Raw genomic sequence first — 24,140 nt, 5'->3', positions numbered from 1 at the left:
GGCTTCTCTTGTTGCGGAGCACGGGCTCTAGGCCCGCAGGCTTCAGTAGTTGTGACACATGGGCTTAGCTGCTCCACCGCATGTGGGATCTTCCCGGACCAGGAATTGAACCCATGTACCCTGCACTAGAAGGCGGATTCTTAACCACTGCGCCACCAGTGAAGTCCCTCAGTGGTTTATTCTAATCTGAGTTCCGGCTTTCTCTCTTTTCCCCACTTATTTTGCAGTTTTGCTGTTGAATAAACTGAACCATTTGCCCTATAGAGTTTCTTATATTTTGACATGTGCCAACCTCATATCTTTGGAGTGCTTATTAATATGTTCCTCTGTCTCCTGTGTTTCCTGTAAACCATTAGTTCTTTTGGGTCTGTTTCAAGTGACCATTTTTTCTCCTGGTTAGTGTCACATCTTCTTAGTCCTTCTCACCAAAAGTGAGGTCATCACTTTTGGTTTTATCCTTCATTTATAATATATATATATACTATATATAATATATATATATAAAATATATAGTATATATATATATATATAAAACTAAAGATGCATATATATTCATCTATATCCCTGTTTTTAAATAAAACTTCTGTTTTAGTGTTTTAGTAGCATATTAAAACATTGTTTGGAAACTTGATGGTTTTTTGTTTTTTTTAAATTTTATTGAAGCATAGTTGATTTACAATGTTGTGTTAATTTCTGCTGTACAGCAAAGTGATTCAGTTATACATATATTCTTATTCATATTCTTTTCCATTATGGTTTATCACAAGATATTGAATATAGTTCCCTGTGCTATACAGTAGGACCTTGTTCTTTATCCATCCTATATATAATAGTTTGAATTTGCTAATCTCACACTCTCAATCCTTTCCTCCCCCCCACCCCTTGGCAACCGCAGTTCTGTTCTCTATGTCTGTAAGTCTGTTTCTGTTTCATAGATTTGTTCTTTTGTGTTATATTTTAGATTCCACATAAAGTGGTATCATATGGTATTTGTCTTTCTCTCTCTGACTTACTTCATTTAGTTTGATAATCTCCAGATCCATCCATGTTGCTGCAAATGGCATTATTTCATTGTTTTTCATGGCTGAGTAATATTCCAGTGTGTGTGTGTGTGTGTGTGTGTGTGTGTATAAATATATATATACACATACACGTACATATACACATATCACATCTTCTTTACCCATTCATCTATCGATGGACATTTAGATTATGTCCATATCTTGACTATTGTAAATAGTGCTGCTATGAACATAGGGGGTGCATGTATATTTCCTAATTATAGTTTTGTCTGGGTATATGCCCAGGAGTGGGATTGCTGGATCATATGATAGCTCAATTTTTAGTTTTTTAAGGAACCTCCATACTGTTCTCCATAGTGGCTGTACCAATTTACATTCCTACCAACAGTGTTAAGAGGGTTCCCTTTTCTCCCCATCCTCTCCATCATTTATGATTTGTAGACTTTTTAATTATAGCCATTCTGACTGGTGTGAGGTGGTACCTCACTGCAGTTTCGATTTGCATTTCTCTGATAATCAGCGATGATGAGCACCTTTTCATGTGCCTGTTGGCCATCTGTATGTCTTCCTTAGAGAAATGTTTTATGTCTTCTGCCCATTTTTTGATTGGGTTGTTTGCTTTTTCGTTATTGCGTTGTATGCGCTGTTTATATATTTTGGAAATTAAGCCCTTGTCGGTTGCATCATTTGCAAATATCTTCTCCCAGTCTGTAGGTTGTTCTGTTTATGGTTTCCTTTGCTGTGCAAAAGCTTAGAGGTTTGATTAGGTCCCATTTGTTTATTTTTGCTTTTATTTCTATTGCCTTGGGAGACTGACCTAAGTAAACATTGGTGTGATTTATTTAAGAGAATGTTGTGCCTATGTTCTCTTCTAGGAGTTTTATGGTGTCATGTCTTATATTTAAGTCTTCAAGCCACTTTGAACTTACTTTTGTGTATAGTGTGAGGGTGTGTTCTAACTTCATTGATTTACATGCAGCTGTCCAACTTTCCCAGAACCACTTGCTGAAGAGACTGTGTCTTCCCATTTGTATATTCTTGCCTTCTTTCTTGAAGATTAATTGAACATAGCTGTGTGGGTCTATTTCTGGGCTCTCTATTCTGTTCCATTGATTCATATGTCTGTTTTTGTGCCAGTATCACACTGTTTTGATTACTGTAGCTTTGTAGTATTGTCTGAAGTCTGGGAGGGTTATTTTTCCTCAGGATTGCTTTGGCAATTCTGGGTCTTTTATGTTTCCATATAAATTTGAGGATTATTTGTCCTAGTTCTGTGATAAATGTCATGGGTAATTTGATAGGGATTACATTAAATCTGTAGATTGCTTTGGGTAGAATAGTCATTTTAACAATTTTAATTCTTCCAATCTTAGAGCATGGCATATCTTTCCATTTCTTTAAATCATCTTCAATTTCCTTTACTAATGTTTTGTAGTTCTCAGCATATAAGTAAGTCTTCCACCTCCTTGGTGAGGTTTATTCCTAAGTTGTTTTTTTTTAGATGTGATTTTAAAAGGGATTGTTTATTTACATTCTGTTCTGATATTTCATTGTTAGTGTAAAGAAACTCTACTGATTTCTATATGTTAATCTTATATCCTGCTACCTTGCTGAATTCATTTATCAGTAGTTTTGTGAGTCTTTAGGGTTTTCTATATATAGTAACTTAATTTTGTTATAATATCCTGGGAATAACTCTGATCATTCTATATAGCAGTATATAAAATGATCAGAAGACTTTTAAAAAGTATGATAATATATACAACAGTGCAATAAACATGAAAACTTAGTGAACGTGAATAAAATGAAAAAATTGAATTGACTAAAATAGATGAATTTAAATAAACCAGTAGCTCCAAGGACAAAATTCAAACAAGCCAAAAATATAACTCCTAAAAAAAAGCAGTAGGTTTTATTTATGAATTAAAAACTTAAAAACTTATTCTAACATGAAAATAAGTCATTCCAAGTAAATTCTCCATTTGGTAACAAAATCTAAATTCTTTACATATATTTTCACATTTAAAATAATTATTCATTGTTCTTATATAAAAAAGATTATTTATGTAGATACTTATGTAGACATTAAGAACTGATTACTAAAATTTATATTAATATAAATGTAACTATGAGATAAATTATTTCATAGACTTCCTTATCTTGAAAGTTACTTTTCCCTCAAATCTACAAATATGATATTTCTAAAATATTATCAGAAATATTTTATTCCTAATTCTTAAAATTTCTTATTAACCAGATTTGTCCTATGAAAAGAAATGTTATTTTAAATAAGTACAAAGAGAAGTGTATCAACATTTTACTTTACTTGAAATAAAGCAGCATGAAATTAAATGTTCTGAAAGCAGTTTTGGACAAGGCTTAAAGCTGCAAAGCTTGTAGTTAATGAATTTAAAATTTATATTATCAACTGATTTGAACTAAGTAAAATATTATAGCAGGGAGGGCCAGAACATGGTAGTCTTAAATGTGTAGAAGCTGTTGCATGTCTTTGTAAGTGCTTCTGTTATCTCATACAAACCTATCAATCCCCAGAAGCATAACAAAAATTAGAAAAGGTTATAACAACATCATTACGTTATAATAGTTAAACTTATCTGTCAGTGACTAGTCCAAAGTATGATTTCAAGATGAAAATCTACTCAGGATTTTTTTTTAGCTTTGAATAGTTTTTTTTTTTTTTGGTTTTGCTGCACGGCTTGCACAATCTTAGTTCCCCAACCAGAGACTGATTCCGGGCCCTCAGCAGTGAAAGCATCGAGTCCTAACACTGGACCACCAGGGACTCCTTAGCTTTAAATGCTTTTTGTTGTAAATCTGCATATTCATTATAGTAGTACATTAAATACCACCTGTGAAAGGTAATGAGCTCCCAGGAATAACAAGTCTTTTATTCCAGATCTTAGATGATACAGAGAGAATATGTAAATTTTTAAACATGGATCATAGCCAAAGACTCAGTGTTTGTCATCTTTTGTTCAGTGGAAGCCAATTTCACTTAATAGTGCTAAAAGATGTTACTAATATAAGTCAGTTTGGCAAACAGTAAATTAAAAATTGTCACTGAGAATGACAGAAACTAAATAGTTCATTCTTGTGAATATTTTTCTGAAAACTTGCTTCCACATTAGTAACACTTTTATAATAAAACCATTCATAACTAGGTAATCCTGATTGGGTGGCAGTAAAGGTTGGGATTTATCAATATGACACTTTCAGATCTACTGTCATCTATGTTATCCCTTTAGACCCATTACATGCCATTTTAATCTTACACAATAAGTCTCCAAAAAGAGACCAAGGAAACAAAAAAGGACTGTACAACTTACAATGTCTCCTTGTGCCATGTGCCTCCGAGACACATGATTCTAAACATCTAAGTATGGTACGGTAACACAGTTCACTAGTATGTGAAAACCTTGATGGATGGGCATCAGGGGGTAGATACATGTTTTATGGGGCTTGAAACTTATACTTCTGAAGAAAAATAATTTAATTGACCTAGAGAATATTATGCTTAGTAAAATAAGTCATAGAAAGACAAATACTGTATATTATCACTTAGATATGGAATCTAAAAAATAAAACAAACAAATATATATAACAAAACAGGATAAGACTCACAGATATAGAAAACAAACCAATAGTACCAGTGGGGAGACAGAAAGGTGGGAGGGTCAAGATAGGGGTATAGGATTAAGATATACAAACCTCTATGTATAAAAAAGATAAGCAACAAGGATATATTGTACAGCACAGGGAAATATAGCCATTATTTTATAATAACTTTAAATGGAGTATAATCTATAAAAATACTGAATCACTATGCTGTACACCTGAAAATATTATAATATTGTAAATCCACTATACTTCAATTTAAAAAAGAAAGTTAAAAAAATAATTTAACATTTCAAGTACAAAATTAGGTACTGGGAAGGATATGTACAAATAAGAGGCAGAGAAGCTTATGCTTTATAAACTTTGTAGTAAATTTACCTCTGCATCTGGCACGTAGTAAACACTCCATAATTATTTGTGGAATAATTTTTGATTAATAAGAATTAAGGTCAAGATGAGAAAGGCATGACTTTCCCAGTAGTGGTCTCTTGCAGTGTATTTAATATAATATCATTTAACAGTACCTTAGCCTTAGTCTCAACCAGCTTTACTGCATGTCCTCTATTCTTGTATGTGCTGTCCTAATCAAGTGAAAGACATGAAAATGAAATACAAAGCCAAGTGGCTTTTACTTTCTTGACTTATTTAGAATATGACCATTTCCCAGGGGTATATGAACATATTTAACTGTATATACCCAACATTTAAACTAAATTGAAACACTAAAACTATCTAAAAGTTAAAAAATAAATGTATCCAGAGGATAGCCAATTGTGGGGGGTGATATAGATACTAGATGTCTTTTATCACACTGTAAAGATTCATGCATGAACTGTCTCAAACTGAGAGGTATGGAGTTACAGAAATATACTCTCTACTGCATTTTACTAAAAACTACATTCATATATATGAATAGTGAGAAGGTCCACAGAAAGATTAAGAAATGAAAACCTTCATGGTACAGATATAATTTCAACTCAAGAACTGTTAAGCCTTATTACCTTCTTGAAATTAATGACCCCAAATTCCCTATAACAGTTAAAAAATTAAGAGTAGAAATCACAGAATTAAGAATGAGAGAGAGAGAGTATGTTCCAGAAATAATTTGTGGACCACAGATCTTATAGCCAACACTTACATCACTGTTAAACATAAAATACTAACATTAGTAACTCACAAAAAAATTGATATTTTTTATGGGTAACTTTCTTTTTCACTGATTTATATGCCTATATACTAGTGCTATTATATAGTCTTAATGTTAACTAGAATAAGTCTTAGATACTCTTGACCATTTACTTGCACATACAAATTTTAAGATCAACTTGTCAAGTTCCGTGAAAAATATTGAAGGGATTTTGATTGAATTCCACTGAATTTTACAGATTATTTGGGGTCAGAATTGATATCTTTATGATGTATAATCTTTTCAGCCATAAGCAGATGTATATCTGTATTTTAATCAGGTGTTCATTTATGTCACTCAGTAATGGGTGGTAATTTCTTCTTAAATGCATTGTATATCTTTTGCTTATTTTCAGTGAAGAATCACACATAAATTTTGCCAGAGACAAGAAGATAGGAGAAAAAGCTGCCTTAGCTTATTTGTAAGACTAGTATAACTTTAATACCAGTTGAGGGCTTGTTAGCAGTCAAGTGCAAGTAAAGTGATAGAATTTCTTAAGAACACAGATGCACTTATATAATACTGTACAGCAACTATACCTCAGTGAAAAAAAGCATAAATGCAAAAGTATTAAATAAAACACTAGCAAACTGAATACCGGAGTATATATATTTTTAAATTACTGCTAATTTCTTCATTGAATATAAGGATCTATTATGAAAGTATCATGCCACTCTTGGATTAAAAAAGAAAATCAACATGATTTTTTCAATTGATATACATTTAAGTTGCTTCTGATTTTTTATCGTTTTAAGTACTGCTGTCAGGAATTCCCTGGTGTTCCAGTGGTTAGGACTGCATGCTTTCACTGCCAAGGGCCTGGGTTCAATCCCTGGTTGGGGAACTAGGATGCCACATGCTGCATGGTGCAGCCAAAAAAAAAAAAAAAGATAGTCTCAAAAAAAAAAAAGTATTGCTGTCATCACCAATCTTGGACATAAGATTGGTCACATCATTTCCTTAAGAAGATTTTCCAAAAGTATATGTATGCAAATTTGAATTCTGATGTATTACTAAAATATGGAATCATCAAACTTTTTCCATAAAGGACCAAACAGCAAATATTATAGGCTTGTGGGCCAAAAGGAAAAATTGAGGTTATTATTTAGGTACTTGAGAAAACAAATTTCCATAGATTTTTGTTGATACAATTTTAAATGTAATAATTGAGTATGATAGAAAACAAATTTCCACAAATCTTTATTGATAAAATTAAAAATCTATTAATTGAGTACAGTTTTCATAATAAAGTTCTACAGATGTGAATAATGGAATTCTTTTGTGGGGGGATAACATTTCTCTTAATAAGGGTTGAAAGGTGGTTTTCCTTAACAACAAAATCTGTTGCAAATGTTCATCTGTGAATACTGATCTATGATGAGATTTTATGTATTTCAACTTTGCAAATTTCTTTCCTCGTAGATAAGTACTTCCAAATACTGATATCAATCCATGAATGTATGGTTTAATTGCACATATTCACTGATCAGAAGGCATTTTTACAATTCTATTAGCTAAAGGCTAGACTGCCTTTTAACATGTTACTACATTGCAAATTAATTACTTCCTATTAAAGTTCCTTAATTGCAACATTAAGTAGACTTTGGAATATGGACATTACCTTTGCACTTGTATCAAGGTTGAAAAATGCTGCTGTGGACTGAAATAGCAGCATTTAGGAATGGAGATCTCACTTCTTTTTTTAACTTTTGACAGTGCAGGAAGTGTATAACACAGCCTATTACTTGCAAGTCAAACAATGTTAGTTCTCACTGAAATGACTTTATCACAATATAAGTTTCACATGTAAGTACTGTTTTGCTTGTAATAGTTTCAGATTGAAACACTTTCAAGTCTTCAGCATAAGGTAATTCCAAAGCCATTCAGAGTTGAGTGGTTGAGCACAGTTCTTCCAACCATTTAAAAATGTAAACACCATTTTCTTTTAAAATTGAAGTATAGATGATGTACAGTATTATATATACAGGTGTACAGGTGTACAATATAGCAATTCACAATTTTTAAAGGTTATACTCCATTTATAGTTATAAAATATTTGCTGTATTCCCTGTGTTATACAATATACCCTTGTAGCTTAACTTATACCTAATAATTTGTACCTCTTAATCCCTTATGCCTATAATGCCCTTTCTTCCCTCTCCACTGGTTTGCTCTTTATATCTGTGAGTCTGCTTCTTTTCTGTTATATTCACTAGTTTGTTGTAGTTTTTAGATTCCACATGTAAGTGATATCATACAGTACTTGTCTTTCTCTGTCTGACTTATTTCACTTAGCATAATGACAAAACCAAAAAACCTACTGAATGGGAGAAAATACTTGCAAACAATATGACTGATAAGGGGTCAATATCCAAAATATATAAATAGTTCATACAACTAATCATCAAAAAACAAACAACCTGGTTAACAAAATGGGCAGAACTGAATAGACATTTTTCCAAAGAGGAAATGCAGATGGCTAACAGGCACATGAAAAGATGCTCATCATCACTAATCATCAGGGAAATGCAAATCAAAACCACAATGAGATATCACCTCACACCTGTCAGAATGGCTGTCATCAAAGAGAACATAAATGACAAATGTTGGCGAGGATGTAGAAAAAAGGGAACCTTCATACACTGTTGGTGAGAATGTAGACTGGCGCAGCCAGTATGGAGGTTTCTCAGAAAATTAAAAGTAGAACTACCATATGACCCAGCAATTCCACGCCTGAGTGTATATGTGAAAAACACAAAAGCACTAATTCGAAGAGATACATGCACCCCAGTGTTCATAGCAACATTATTTACATTTGCCAAGATATGGAAGCAACCTAAGTGTCCATCAACAGATGAGTGGATAAGGAAGACTGTGGTACATATCAGGCTTCCCTGGTGGTCCAGTGGTTAAGAATCTCCCTGCCAATGCAGGAGACATGGGTTCAAGCCCTGGTCCGGGGAGATCCCACATGCCGCAGAGCAACTAAGCCCGTGTGCCACAACTACTGAGACTGTGCTCTAGAGCCCTTGAGCCACAACTACTGAAGCCCGTGCACCTAGAGCCCATGCTCCGCAATAAGAGAAGCCACCACAATGAGAAGCCCGTGCACTGCAACGCAGAGTAGCCCCCATTCGCTGCAACTAGAGAAAGCCCACGCACAGCAGCGAAGACCCAACACAGCCAAAAAAAAAAAAAAAAAAAGAAAAACAAAGGTCATAAAAAACACACACACACACACAATGGAATACTACTCAGCCATAAGTAAGAGTGAAATTTTGCCATTTGCAGCAACATGAATGGACCTGGAGGGCATTATGCTAGGTAAACACCATTCTTTACTCAAGGGCTGTACAAAAGGCAGGCTATATTTGGCTTATAGGCCATAGTTTACTGACCCCTGCTCTGTAAAGTCTATATTCCCAGTAAATGTAATAAGTGCCTGTTTCCCCCCAAATTTTGCAACCAGTAAGTACTAACTTTAAAAAATTTGTCCAGTTTGAAATTACATTTTTTCAACTTTGAACGTGAGGACAGTGAAATACCTTTTCATGATTATAGGTCATTTATATTTCATCATTGAAAACTTGTTGTTCATATTCTTTTTCCATTTTTATTGCAATAAAATTCTCATTCCAACAGTCACCCTGTGTACCAAAAAGAGTTCAAAGTCCTTTTTAGTGGCTCTGTCTACTTCCTTAGAATTATCTTCCACTGTATTCTCCCACACAACCAACATTCCTTCCGTATTGAAAGACCTGCCATTGCCTGATAGAACTGTGTTTTCTCAAGCTTCTCTATGTATGTGCACCAGATATCATTCATTTTCTGTTGCCTTTTCTCCATTTTCCCTTCTACTATAACTCTTATTTATCCTTCAAGATGCAGATCAAGGATCAGTTCCTCCTCTTTGGTTCTACACCATTCTTAACTCTGCCATAAAACCTATTACACTATGTTACTAACTGTTGTTTACAGTTGTCTTTCTCCCTACTGGGCTGAAAGCTTGTTGAGAAATGGTATTGTAATTGATCTCTCTTTTCACAACTTAATAGACACTGATTATTTGTTGACTGAATGAGTTCAAGATAATAGTAGTGTTAATAATATTAATAAAGTAACATGTGCCAGACACATAAATATCAGAGACAAATTTGTATAATAGTATTCCTTATAAAATGCTTATCATAATGAACTGAATTTTGAAGAAGCTACCTCAGATAGTAAAATTTCATTAAAGAAAATAGCCACTAAGGTTTTTATTTTCTGACAAAACTAAGTACATCAAACATTGGATTTAAAAGCTTATCTTTTTCCCTAAAGACTTAATTTATTGAAATAACTGCCACTAGTTATAGCTATGATTTCCAATTCAAGAAAATTTGCTTGTATTAGAAAACTGAGAAAATTAAAATACAAAATTTTTGTATTTTATCATCAGCCATGTCTGTTTCGTAATCTATTTTTGTTACTGTTTTGAAAGAACAGTAAGTTCTTTCTTTCAAAATCTCCTTTGTAACTTGACTAAGATACATTTTGGATTAATCTTTTATCTTGCTTTATTTCCAAAGGACATCCATTACCTTGCACTAGATAAGGGCGAATTGGCACTAGCTGAAGTGGCAAGAAAGAGAGCTAGTGACATTGATGCAGAATCAATAACCTCTGGAGTTGGTAAGATTTAATGCTGTTTTTTTAAAGTGCTTTTTATTTTAATCAATACTTATTCAGTATCACTTGTATTTACATTTGTAGGGCATGGCTGGTTAATTTGAATTATTTTCTTTGTGAAGACAGTGTCTTTTTTTAGAAAAAACAAGAATTAAGCCTGGGTAAATAGTACAATATGGATATTTAGCTTGGAATTGTGTTAATATGCAAATTAATAATCAGTAATTGATAACTACTTAGCAAAAAGTTAAAAAGTCATTGTTCTTTTCATAAGATTTTAAGGAAAACAGTTTATTATTAGTGCTATTATTAAAATTAACCAACACAGGAACATATATAATCCTTTATTTTTATACATAGACATGGCACATCTCAGAAGAATTCCCTCCTATATCAGACAAAGTACTTCACGTGAAATTTAGGTTTGATGGGTGATTTTTTTTTTTTAATTTAGAAGCCACTAGATTCATTTTACTGTGAGTCTTCCAAAGAAGATAAATCAAAAGCCTAAATTGAATCTAAAAGTCCATTCAAAACTTTATAATATAGAAAAATGTCTTTAAAAACTATAATAATATCAGCCTGAGTTTCCTTTTTCTAAACTCAGTTTATCCTAATGTGACCAACTCTGAAAGTACTGATCTCTGGACATCCCAATTTCTATTGTTCCTGGTATTTCCTATTCCTAAATTAGGCAGAGGACCCTCAGAAATTGTAATAGAATTTATTTCTTCATGGAACTCCTATAAAACAAAGAAGTTTCAGTAAGGTTTCCACTTGGTAAGTTACTTGAAAATATTATAACATTGATTATCCATTGATGGATCATCTTGTGCTTTGTTTTTGTAATGTTGGCAGCCAAAAGGAGCAATTGTCGGCTTCTCTCTAACATCACCACCAGAGATCCCAGTCTCCCAGTTGGTACTGAAGGACTCAAAACCATACTACCAGGGTAGCTCTAAAGCTGAATACCAAAGCTGACAGTTGTTTACCAGAAAGATGATTTTGTTCTCCCTCCCCCACCCTGAAAAAGTTCCAAACTGATCAAACCCAAAAGATGCATAGACCACTTTCAAATCTTCATTCCTAATGGATAAAGGATATTCAATATTAATATAATATTAGATAAGATTAACTTCAGTTGACCTATCAATGTATATTGTTACTTGCTAAGGATAGTGATGTGCATCCCAGTAAAAACAATAATAGCTAATATTTACTGAATGCTTACTGTGGGCCATGTACTATTCTGTTAACTACATTTACTAATTTAAGCCTCACCATAATTCTTTGAGGCAGGTACAATTTATATTTGTGATAAGTCACTTATAACTAAATAATGAAATCATACCATATTAATAGGAATTGCTGTGTTACATCATGGGGATACAAACATCCTCCATCCCCATCCCTCTTGCCATTTAGGAAACACAGTAGGAGGTTAATTCATAGCAAATTTTATCAGAATTTTCCTTAGTTGTCATGTACACTGCCTTTTCCACCAGGGTTTCAGATATAATGGAGGCAATTTTTGCATTTTAAAGCTATTTAAATTTACTAAGAGTGAAAAGGAATATGAAGAGATTACCACGAAATTTCAGAAAAATGAAGAAACTCCACTATTCACCAAAATGCATCCTGTGCCCTGTGTATATTTTGATCAGGTTACCTAGGCCAGCTGATAATTCCTAGCCAAAGAGTTTGGTGTTCCCCCTTTGAGCCCTGCCTCATTTCTAGTAAATACCTTTTTTTCACTGAAACCCTGTTACTCCCCATTTCTCAGCTTTTTTTCAGGCCTTATCCTATGGCTTTGATTACTATCTCTTGTCAAAGATCCATTTAATAACAACAGTAACTATCAAGAAGTGAACAGCTTAGATAAATGTTCTACTCCACTTTTGTTCCAGAAAACTGGGGTGGCTCTCACTTATATTTAGCAGACAGAAAAAACGAATCAGCAAACGTTAAGATACAACATTTAGAATCATTGAGTCTGAGGAGCAAAAGGAAAAAAGATTAAGTGAAATGGGCCTAAAGGACTTATGGGACACTCTCAAGCATACCAACAACTATGGGAGTCTCAGAAAGACAAGTGAGAAAGAGACAGAGAGACTATTTGAAGAAATAATGACCGGAAACTTCCCAAATTTGAGGAAAGAGATGGATCTACAAATCCAACCTCAGTGAACTCCAAATACAATCAGCCAGGAGAGAGACCCATGCTAGGACAAATTATAATCAAACTATCAAAAGCTTTTCAGCTTGAAAAAAGCATCTTGAAAGCAGCAAGAGAAAAGCAACTTATCATATACAAGGTATCCTCAATAATATTATCAGCAAGTTTCTAGTAGAAACCTTGGAGGCCTGAGGCAATAAAATGACATATTTAAAGGGCTGAAACAAAAAAGAATGTCAATGGAGAATTCTATATCCAGCAAAACTTTCCTTCAAAAATGAGGCAGAAATTTAGACATTCCTAGCTAAATAAAAGGTGAAGGAGTTCATTACCTTCCCTAAAAGTAATGCTAAAGGGAGTCCTACAGGTTGAAATGAAAGGATCGTAGATAGCAACCTGAACCCATATGAAGAATGTAAAGATCTCCAATAGAGATTAATACATGGACAAATATAAAAACAATTATTATTATAATATTTTACTACACTTTTTATTTTCAACAGGAATTAAAAGACAAATGCATAGAAAACAATTATAAATCTGTTAGTAGGTACACAGTATATAAAGATGTAATTCATGACCTCAATAACATAAAGTTGGAGCACAGGAACACACAGGAACACTTGGTATCCATTCAAATTAGATTATTATAATTTAGGATGTTATACGTAATCCCCATAGTAACTACAAAGAAAATAACTATAGAATATACACAATGGAAATTCAGACGTTTCACTACAAAATATCAACTAAACACAAAAGAAGGCAGTAATGGAGGAAATTAGGAGGAAAAAGGCTATAAGGGGGAAAAAGGCTTTAAGACATACAGAAATTAAATAACAAAATGGGAAAAGTCCTTCCCTATCAGTAGTTATTTTAAATATAACGGAATAAACTCTCCAGTCAAGTCTGCACAGAGCAAAGAGGTTGTAGATAGGACTTGACCGGTGAGTTTATGTGGGTGAGGATAAGTGAAAGACACCCATCTCAAAAGAGCTAAAGTAAAAATAGGAATGTCATTGGGATCATGGGATATATGCTAGTACCAAAGGATAGGAATACAGGTGTACCTGAGACATAGCTGTAACCAGAAACTTAAAAGCTGTTTGGACTTTCTTCAATATTTTCTTTCTCCAAAGACCATTTTCATCTTCTCAAGTTTTTAAGGCAGTAAGCAAGTTTGCCAGTAGGACTCAAACTTTGCATCCTTTAGTTGAGGCATGCAGAGGGAAAAATTATTCTCATTCTTGTTCCAGAATTTCCAGAGAAGGACTTTGAATCAGCTGGTTTCCTTACCCAAGTTGTTCCCATCAACTATGGCCAGAGGGCTGGGTCACATAGCTCCAAGAAAAAGGCTCCCACAATTGGATATGATATGGGGGTCAGTTTTTAGGACAAGGGTATTAGGCAGATAATCCTATAGACATCTACTTCAGAGGTAAAGGAAAGAACCAAATATGACTCCATCCTGCAGGCCAGCAAGATCACCTTTAAAAGAAAGAAAATAGGTTTACTTTCAGGTATTCTGATTCAAGGCTCTTAGAGGACAAGCTGTCCCACAATCATTTGAATATCTAAGACAAGGGAAGGATCAGCACCGTATATCAGGATTTGAGCTGAAGAGACTTCCAAGGAAAGAAATAAGGAATGAGAAATAAAGGATACAGAACCTTGGGGAAACAAACAGAGCTGTTCTACTACCCATTCACTCACTCCTCAAACCATGCCTATATGGCTGCTATCAAATTATTCCACCAAAACAGTTTTCACAATGTTACAGTGACTCCCCTCTCCCTACCCCACCATGACAGTAAACTGAGTAGGCATTTTTAAGTCCTCAACTTATATAACTTTTACAACAGTAGTTAAATGTTATTCACTACTCCCTCTATGTCGAAATGGTCTTCTTGTGATTTCTCTGACATCATTCTTGCATGATTTTCTTCCTAACATTTTTTCCAGTCATTCCTTCTCAGTTTCCTTTATTGCTTTCTCTTTATCAGACTTCTGTAAATTAACCAAATGCAGCAATCTGGGGAGGGTTTCAAGAAAAACAACTGAATTTCATGTAAGAACAGCAAGTTCTATAGTGTTGTTGGGTTTTTTTAAATATTTATTTATTTTGGCTGCACTGGGTCTTAGTTGCAGCATGTGGGATCTTGTTGCAGCCTGTTTAGTTGTGGCAGGTGGACTTCTTAGTTGTGGCATGGGAACTCCTAGTTGCAGCATGCATGTGGGATCTAATTCCCCGACCAGGGATTGAACCCAGGCCCCCTACATTGGGAGCATGGAGTCTTACATACTGGACTGCCAGGGAAGTTCTTTGTAGTGTTTTAACTTGCCCTTCTCGCATCTGCCCCACCACCCAGCTCCACAGTAGCCTTGAAAACCACAGCCCATAATCCTGGTGAAAATCAGCAGCTCCAGGAGCCGGCAGAGAGTAAAGAACAGGATTGGAGGTCCTTCAAAGTCCCAATCCCAGATAACTATCATTATTTGACTGATGGTTCCTTGGAAGACCTCTTGTGTAAGCCTTTCTTTATTTGACCTGATTGGAAGCTCACTCTTTGTGAAAAAGCCTTTTCCCCAGGGTGCTTTGTGGAAAACTATTAGAGGCAGTTGTTTAAGATTTTGGCTGCCTGAGAAGGTAAATAAGTGCTGGGGCAAACAATAAGCCAACCAAAAAGCTAAAAAGGAAATTCTAGAGAATAAGATATCCATAGGAGATTTGAAAAGCTCGAAAATCTTTCTGGGACTCTGTATACTACTGTGTGCATGCCCGGGACTGTGTGCATTCTTAGGAAATATATGAGATGGTCACCTAAATTCTTACCTCTGGCTGATCTGGAGGCTCTATGCATGCAAGCTGTGGAGGCTAAAGCTGAGTTGTAAAATGCCTAGCTGAGCATTCAAGGGGTTCCCTAAAACACAGAACCCGCACCCAAAAAGATTCCAAGATAGGATTCTAGGATTAAAAATCTTTATCCAATCTGTAGATGACTATTTAGGTAACTGAAAAGAGATTTCAGTGGCTGCACACAACAAAGGATATATAGACTTTACAGAATTAGTTCAAAAGTTACCAAACAACAAATAGCAACAACAAACCTTGGAGAAGAGTGATTTACAGAGTTGCCACATTATATTTAAATATATTAAATAATATATTTAACATTTACACATTTATTAAATATTTATAATATTTAAACATATTACTTAAATTCAGTTTTTCAACAAAATTTTGTTTTAATTAAATTTAATTTTTATTTTATATTGCAGAATAGTTGATTTATAATGTTGTGTTAGTTTCAGGTGTACAGGAAAGTGATCCAATTATAAACCTACATATATCCATTCTTTTTCAAATTCTTTTCCCATATAGGTTATTACAGAATATTAAATAGAATTCCCTGTGCTATACAGTACGTCCTTGTTGATTACATATTTTATATATAGTGGTGTATATATTAACCCCAAATGCACAAGATTTCTGTGTATTAATTTTGTATCCTGAAACTTTACCGAATTTATTGATGAGCTCTAGTAGTTTTCTGGTAACATATTAGGACTTTCTATGTGTAGTATCATGTTATCTGCAAAGATTGGCAGTCTTATTCTTCTTTTCCAATTTGGTTTCCTTTTGTTTCTTTTCCTTTTGTTTTTGTTTTTGTTTTTTTTGTGGTACGCGGGCCTCTCACTGTTGTGGCCTCTCCCGTTGCGGAGCACAGGCTCCGGACGCGCAGGCTCAGCGGCCATGGCTCATGGGCCCAGCCACTCCATGGCATGTGGGATCTTCCCGGACCGGGGCACGAACCCGTGTCCCCTGTATTGGCAGGCAGACTCTCAACCACTGCACCACCAGGGAAGCCCCTCTTTTTCTTCTTTGATTGCTGTGTCTAGGACTTCCAAAACTATGTTGAATAGAAGTGGTGAGAGTGGATATCTTTGTCTTGTTCCTGTTTCAGGTTTTCACCATGGAGAATGATGTTGGCTGTGGGTTTTTCATATATGGCCTTTTTTATGTTAAGGTAAGTTCCCTCTATGCCCACTTTCTGGAGAGTTTTTTCATAAATCATTGCTGAATTTTATCAAAAGCTTTCTCTGCATCTATTGAGATGATTATATGGTTTTTATTCTTCAATTTGTTAATGTGGTGTATCGTATTTATTGATTTGTGGATATTGAGGAATCATTGCATCCCTGCGAAAAATCCCACTTGATCATGGTGTATGATGCTTTTAATGTATTTGGTTAGGATTTGGTTTGTTAGTATTTTGTTGAGGAGTTTTGCATCTATGTTCATCAGTGATGTTGGCCTATACTTTTCTTTTTATGTGGTATCTTTTCTTTTGCGGTACGCAGGCCTCTCACTGTTGTGGCCTCTCCCGTTGCAGAGCACAGGCTCCGGACACGCAGGCTCAGCGGCCATGGCTCACGGGCCCAGCCACTCCGCATGTGGGATCTTCCCGGACCAGGGCACGAACCCATGTCCCCTGCATCAGCAGGTGGACTGTCAACCACTGCGCCACCAGGGAAGCCCTTTTTTGTGGTATCTTTGGTCTCAGTATCAGGGTGGCAGTGGCCTCATAGAATGAGTTTGGGAGTGTTCCTTCCTCTACAATGTTACCTCTTCTCTAAATGTTTGATAGAATTTGCCTGTGAAGCCATCTGATCCTGGACTTTTGTTTGTTGGAAGTTTTTAAATCAAGTTTCAATTTCAGTACTTGTAATTGGTTTGTTCATATTTTCTATTTCCTCCTGGTTCAGTCTTGGAAGGTTGTACCTTTCTAAGAATTTGTTCATTTCTTCTAGGTTGTTGATATATAGTTGCTTGTAGTCTCTTATGGTCCTTCGTATTTCTGTGGTGTCTGTTGTAACTTTTCACTTCTGATTTTATTGATTTGAGCCCTCTCTTTTCTTCTTCATGAGTCAATTTTGTTTATCTCTTCAAAGAAGCAGTTTTTAGTTTCATTGATCTTTTCTATTGTTTTATTCTTCTCCATTTCATTTATTTCCGCTGTGATCTTTAATGATTTCTTTCCTTCTACTAACTTTGTGTTTTGTTTGTTCTTCTTTCTCTAGTTACTTTAGGTGTAAGGTTAGATTATTTATTTGAGATTTTTCTTCTTTCCTGATATAAGATTGTATTGCTATAAACTTCCCTCTTAGAACTGTTTTTGCTGCATCCCATAGTTTTGGATTGTCGTGTTTTCATTGTCATTTGTCTCTAGGTATTTTTTAGTTTCCTCTTTGATTTATTCAGTGATCCATTGGTTGTTTAGTAACATATTGTTTAACCTCCACGTGCTTGTATTTTTTACTTTTTTGCTTGTAATTAATTTCTAATCACATAGCACCGTGGTTGGAAAAGATGCTTGATGTGATTTCAATTTCCTTAAATTTACCGAGGCTCACTTTGTGGCTCAGCATGTGATCTATCCTGCAGAATGTTCCATTTGCACTTGAGAAGAATGTGTATTCTGTTGCTTTTGGATAGAATGTTTTATAAATATCAAGTCCATCTGATCTAATATGTTCCCTGTTGATTTTCTGTCTGGAAGAGCTGTCCATTGATGTAAGTGGGTGTTAAAGTACTCTACTATTATTGTGTTACTGTTGATTTCTCCTTTCATGGCTGCTAGCATTTGCCTTATATATTGAGATGCTCCTATTTTGGGTGCATATATATTGACAATTGTTACATTTACTTCTTGTATTGATCTCTTGATCATTTTATAGTGTCCGTCCCTTGTAACAGTCTTTATTTTAAAGTCTATTTTGTCTGATATGAGTATTGTTACTCCTGATTTCTTTTGATTTCCATTTGCATGGAATATCTTTTTCCATCCCCTCACTTTCAATCTGTATGTGTCCCTAGATCTGAAGCGGGTCTCTTTTAGACAGCATCTATATGGGTATTGTTTTTGTATCCATTCAGCAAGCCTGTGTCTCTTGGTTGGAGCATTTAATGCATTTACATTTTAGGTAATTATCCATATGTATGTTCTTATTGCCATTTTGTTAATTTTGGATTTGTTTTTGTAGGTCTTTTTTCTTTACTTCCTCTTTTCTCTTCTCTTGGGATTTGATGACTATTTCTAGTATTGTGTTTGGATTTCTTTTTCTTTTTTGTGTATCTGTTGTAGATTTTTGGTGTGCAGTTCCCATGAAGTTTTGATATAGCAGTCTACATATATACAAGATTATTTCAAGTTGCTGCTCTCTTCATTTCAAAGGCATTTCCAATATCCTGCATTCGTACTGTCCTCACGATTGCTGGTTTTGATATCATATTTGTGTATGGAGTCTTTCCTACCTTTAGCTTTCCCATTCGTAATTTTCTTGTTTCTGATTGTGGCCTTTTCTTTTCCACCTAGAGAAGTTCCTTTAGCATTTGTTGTAAGGCTGGTTTGGTGATGCTGAATTCTCTTAGCTTTTGCTTGTCTATGAAGCTTTTAATTTCTGTCAAATCTGAATGAGAGCCTCACTGGGTAAAGTATTCTTGGTTGTAGGAGTTTCCCTTTCATCACTTTAAATATATGGTGCCACTCCCTTCTGGCCTGCTGAGTTCCTACTGAAAAATCAGCTGATATCCTAATGGGGATTCCGTTGTATGTTGTTTGTTGCTTCTGCCTTGTTGCTTTTAATATTTTCTCTTTGTCTTTAATATGTTTTAGTTTGATTAATATGTCTTGGAATGTTCCTCCTTGAGTTTATCTTGCCTGGGACTCTGCACTTCCTGGACTTGAGTGAGTCTTTCCTTTCCCATGTTAGGGGAGTTTTCAGCTGTAATCTCTTCAGATATTTTCTCAGGCCGTTTCTCTCTGTATTCTCCTTCTGGGATGCCTATAATGTGAATGTTGGTGTGTTTAATGTTATCCCAGAGGTCTCTGAGACTGTCCTCATTTTTTTTTCATTCCTTTTTCTTTATTCTGTTCTGCAGCAGTGATTTCCACCACTCTGTCTTCCAACTCACTTGTTTTTCTCCCTCATTTATTCTGCTGTTGATTCCCTGTAGTATATTTTTCATTTCAGTTATATTATTCATCTCTGTTTGTTTGTTAAGTCTTCTAGTTTTTTTTTTTTTTTTTTTTTTTTTTTTTTTTTTTTTTACTGTGTTGTGTCTTCGTTTCTGTGCGAGGGTTTTCTCTAGTTGTGGCAAGCGGGGGCCACTCTTCATCGTGGTGCATGGGCCTCTCACTTTGGCAGCCTCTCTTGTTGCAGAGCACAGGCTCCAGACACGCAGGCTCAGTAGTTGTGGCTCACGGGCCTAGTTGCTCCACAGCATGTGGGATCCTCCCAGACCAGGGCTCAAACCCGTGTCCCCTGCACTAGCAGGCAGATTCTCAACCACTGCACCACCAGGGAAGCCCCTAGCTCTTTGTTAAACATATCTTGTATCTTCTTGGTTTGTACCTCCATTCTTTTTCTGAGATCTTGGATCATGTTTACTATCATTACTCGGAATTCTTTTTCAGGTAGATTGCCTATCTCCACTTCACTTACTTGTTCTGGGGTTTTATCTTGTTCCTTTGTCTGGACCATAGTTCTCTGTCGTTTCATTCTGTCTAACTTTCTGTGTTTGTGGTTTCCTTTCCACAGACTGCAGAGTTGTAGTTCCTATTGTTTCTGGTGTTTGCCTCCTGTTGGGTGAGGTTGGTTCAGGGGCTTGTGCAGGCTTCCTAGTAGGAGGGACCAATGCCTGCCCACCGGTGGGTGGAGCTGGGTCTTGTCCCTCTGGTGGTCAGGGTCATGTCAAGGGGTGTGTTTAGAGGTGGCTGTGAGCTCAGTACAACTTAGGCAGCCTATCTGCTGATGGGTGGGGCTGTGTTCCCACCCTGCTGGTTGTTTGGCCTGAGGTGTCTCAGCACTGGAGCTGCAGGCTGTTGGGTGGGGCCAGCTCTTGGTGCCAAAATGGCAACCTGCAGGAGAGCTCACACCCGTCAGTATTCCCTGGGACCTCCGCCACCAGTGTTCTTGCCCCCACAGTGAGCCACAGCTGACCCCTGCTTCCCCAGGACACTCTCCAAGACCTGCAGGTGAGTTTAGCCCTGGCTCCTGCTTTGTGTGGGTCCCTGTACATGTGAAACCTTGTGTGCACCTTCTAGAGTGGAGTCTGTTTCCCTCAGCCCTGTGGAATTCCTGCATTCAAGGCCCACTGGCCTTCAAAGCCAAATGCTCTAGCCTAAATCCTCAGGCTGGGGAGCTTGATATGTGGCTCAGAACTCACTCCTGTGGGACAACTTCTGTGATATATTTTCCAGTTTGTGCGTCGCCCACCCAGTGGGTATGGGATTTCATTATATCATGAAAGCACCCCTCCTACCATTTCGTTGTGGTTTCTTCGTCTTTGGATGTAAATATCTTTTTTGGTAGGTTCCAATCTTTTTTGTCAGTGGTTGTTTAGCAGTTAGCTGTGATTTTGGTGTTTTCATGAGAGGGTGAGCTCAAGTTCTTCTACTTTGCCATCTTGTCCACAATCAAGGGGCTGCTTTTAGTTTGGATTCTTTATGCCTCTTTCCTCAGCATGTGCTGGCTGTTATCCCCTTGAAATGGGGGTGTACAGGTGTGGTGGCCTGTGCATGCTCCCAGGATGGCACGTACAGCAACCTGCACCTGTGCCCACATCTCTTAGTGGAGGCAGCTGCCTGCGTACTCCCACAACAGCAGGGGCAGTGATTGGCACCTGTTCTCATGTCTCTTAGTGGTGGTGGCAGTTCACACACTCCCGGGACAGTGAGGGCAGTGACTAGTGTCTTCTTGTGGGTCTCAAAGCAGCAGCAGTGGTCCGTGCACTCATGGGACAGTGGGGGTAGTGATTGGCACCTACTTGCAGGACTCTTAGCGGAGGCGGCAGCATATGCCCATCTCTGGAACCCAGGATGGCATTGGTGGCTTGCACCCACCCCTGGAGCTCATGTAGATGGTGTCCTGTTGCCTGAGAGTGAACTCAGAGAAAGAGGCTCCTATGGAGGTCCCACTCCCACCCCTCTCCCTTGCACCCCCAATGGAGCCTTGCCTCTTTGGTGGGCCCCAGCTTCTTCCGAGTGTACCCTCAGTTGCCACACTCCAGCCTCTTCGGGCTGTGTCCGCACAGCCAGCTGTGGTCCTCTCCCAGGTCTGAGCTCCAAAGCCTGAGCTTCAGCACCCAGCCCCTGCCTGCACCAACGGTTGAGCATCTGAGGCTGAGGAGCACAGGGTGGCAGTACCAACCACTTCTTCATGTCATTCTTCATTTTGCCTACAGCAAACTGGTATGCTCTCCTCTGAGGCTCCAAAGCTACTCTTCCATCCAGGCTGATCTCCCCACCAGTGAGGAGACTTCCCAGGGTGCAGGAACCTGTCCTCCTTCACAGCTCCATCCCTGGGGCACAGGTGCTATCCCGATTCCTTTCGCTCTTTTTTCTTTTGTCCTACCCAGTTACGTGGAGGTTTTCTTGCCCTTTCGGAAGTTTGAGGTCTTCTGCCAGCGTTCAGTAGATGTTCTGTACAAATCTTTCCACTTGTAGATGTATTTTTTATGTATTTGTCGGAGGCAGTAAGCTCCACTTCCTGCTCCTCTGCCATCTTGATCCCCCCTTAACATAATTTTGAACAAAAAATTATAAGACATTTAATGAAATAAAGTATGACCCATAAACAGTAAAAAAAAAAAAAAAAAAAAAAAAAAAAAGCAATCAGTAGAAGCAGCCTCTGAGGAAGCCCAGATGTTGGACTTAATAAACAGAGGCTAAATTGAATCCATAGCACTTGGTATAGACCTTTGCACAGTAAGTAACTCAATAAGTATTTGCTGAATGAATGAATACAGGAGTGCATGAGGAAAGAGTTATAATACAAAATTAAAATGAAAAAAAGGAAAAGTAGAAAATTTTGAAAGTCAGTGAGCAGATGGGTTTTCAGGGGAAGAAAGCCTTTTAAGCATAGATTATTTGTATATCCCTGTACCAATCCACACTGTCTTTCATCACAGAATTGTGTAAGAAATACCTAATAGATATCTTCCCCCACCTTGTTTTTCTTCAAAATTTCCTTAGCTGTTCATGTGCTATGCTCTGCCATATGAGCTTCACTGAGAATTACTTTGTCAAGTTTCATGAAAACTTCATGGGTATTTTAAGTGAAATTGCATAAAGCTAATATTGTCATCCTTACAGTATTGAATATTCCTGTCATGAATGTGGCATACTCTCCTTTTATCAGGTCTTTGACCATCTTTAATGATGTTCATTAATTTCTCATAATTGTCCTGCACAGCTTTTATTAATAATTATTCCTATGAACTTATTTTCTGTTGATAGTTTTTTTATTGATTTTCAACTTTAATGAGATATAATTGACATATAACATTGTGTAAATTAAGATGCACAGTGTGTTGTTGATACACTTACATATTGCAATATGATTACCACCATAGTGTCGGCTAACACCTCGATCACATCAGATAATTACCATTTTTTTTTTGTTGTGAGAATAAACTCTATTCTCTTAGTGTTTTTTTGTTTTGTTTTGGTTTTTTTTTGCAATACGCAGGCCTCTCACTGTTGTGGCCTCTCCCGTTGCGGAGCACAGGCTCCAGATGCGCAGGTTCAGCAGCCATGGCTCACGGGCCCAGCCGCTCCACAGCATGTGGGATCTTCCTGGACCGGGGCACGAACCCATGTCCCCTGCATTGGCAGACTCTCAACCACTGTGCCACCAGGGAAGCCCCACTCTTAGTGATTTTTAATAAAGCAATACAGTACTGTTAACTATAATCACAGTGCTGTGCGTTAGGTACCCAGAACTTATTCATCTTATAACTGAAATTGTGTACCTTTTGACCAACATCTCCCCAATTCCCTTACCCCTCAACCCTGGTAACCACCACTGTATTCTATTTCTATAGGATCAGCTTTTTGTGGTCCACATATAAGCAGTATTAAGTACTATCTGTCTTTCTCTGTCTCACTTATTTCATTTAACATAATGCATTCAAGGTCCATCCAAATGTCACAAATGGCAGGATTTCCTTCTCATGGTTGAAGAATATTCCATTGTATGTAGTTATATACACACAGCCTCTTCTTTATCCACTCATCCATTGAGGAACATTTAGGTTGTTTCCGTGTCTTGGTTATTGTGAACAATGCTGCAGTAAACAAGGGAGTGCAGATATCTTTTCAATATCCATTTAATTGCCTTTGTAAATATACCCAGATGTGGAATTTCTGGATTGTACGGTAGTCCTATTTATTTATTGAGGAACTTCCATACTGTTTTCCATATCGCCTGTACCAGTGTACATTCTCACCAACAGTGCACAAGGGTTCTCGTTTCTCCATGTCATCACCAACACTTATTATCTCTTCTCTTTTTGATGATAGCCATTCTAAAATGTGCAAGATGATAACTCATTGTGGGTTTGATTTGCATTTTCCCTGGTTAAAAGTAGTGTTGAGCACCTTTT

The 24,140-nt window shown here is 36.7% G+C and overlaps 1 protein-coding gene across 5 annotated transcripts in view; it reads left to right on the top strand.

The window, feature by feature from the left end:
- Positions 1 to 24,140, top strand: part of WDPCP (WD repeat containing planar cell polarity effector) — a 518,809-nt gene that overhangs the window by 354,721 nt on the left and 139,948 nt on the right. For 4 of the 5 annotated variants that reach the window (XM_032653049.1, XM_032653048.1, XM_032653047.1 and 1 more), the window contains 2 exons: positions 10,416 to 10,518; positions 16,657 to 16,714. In XM_032653049.1, the coding sequence (XP_032508940.1) occupies positions 10,416 to 10,518; positions 16,657 to 16,676 (123 nt within the window). In that variant the 3' untranslated portion in view covers positions 16,677 to 16,714. Of the gene's footprint in view, positions 1 to 10,415; positions 10,519 to 16,656; positions 16,720 to 24,140 lie in introns of those variants that run through there. The other variant, XM_032653051.1, reaches the window with a different exon arrangement.

This window comes from Phocoena sinus, chromosome 13, assembly GCF_008692025.1.
Source record: "Phocoena sinus isolate mPhoSin1 chromosome 13, mPhoSin1.pri, whole genome shotgun sequence".
Lineage (NCBI taxonomy): Eukaryota > Metazoa > Chordata > Mammalia > Artiodactyla > Phocoenidae > Phocoena > Phocoena sinus.
This window is presented reverse-complemented; position numbering and strand designations above follow the sequence as displayed.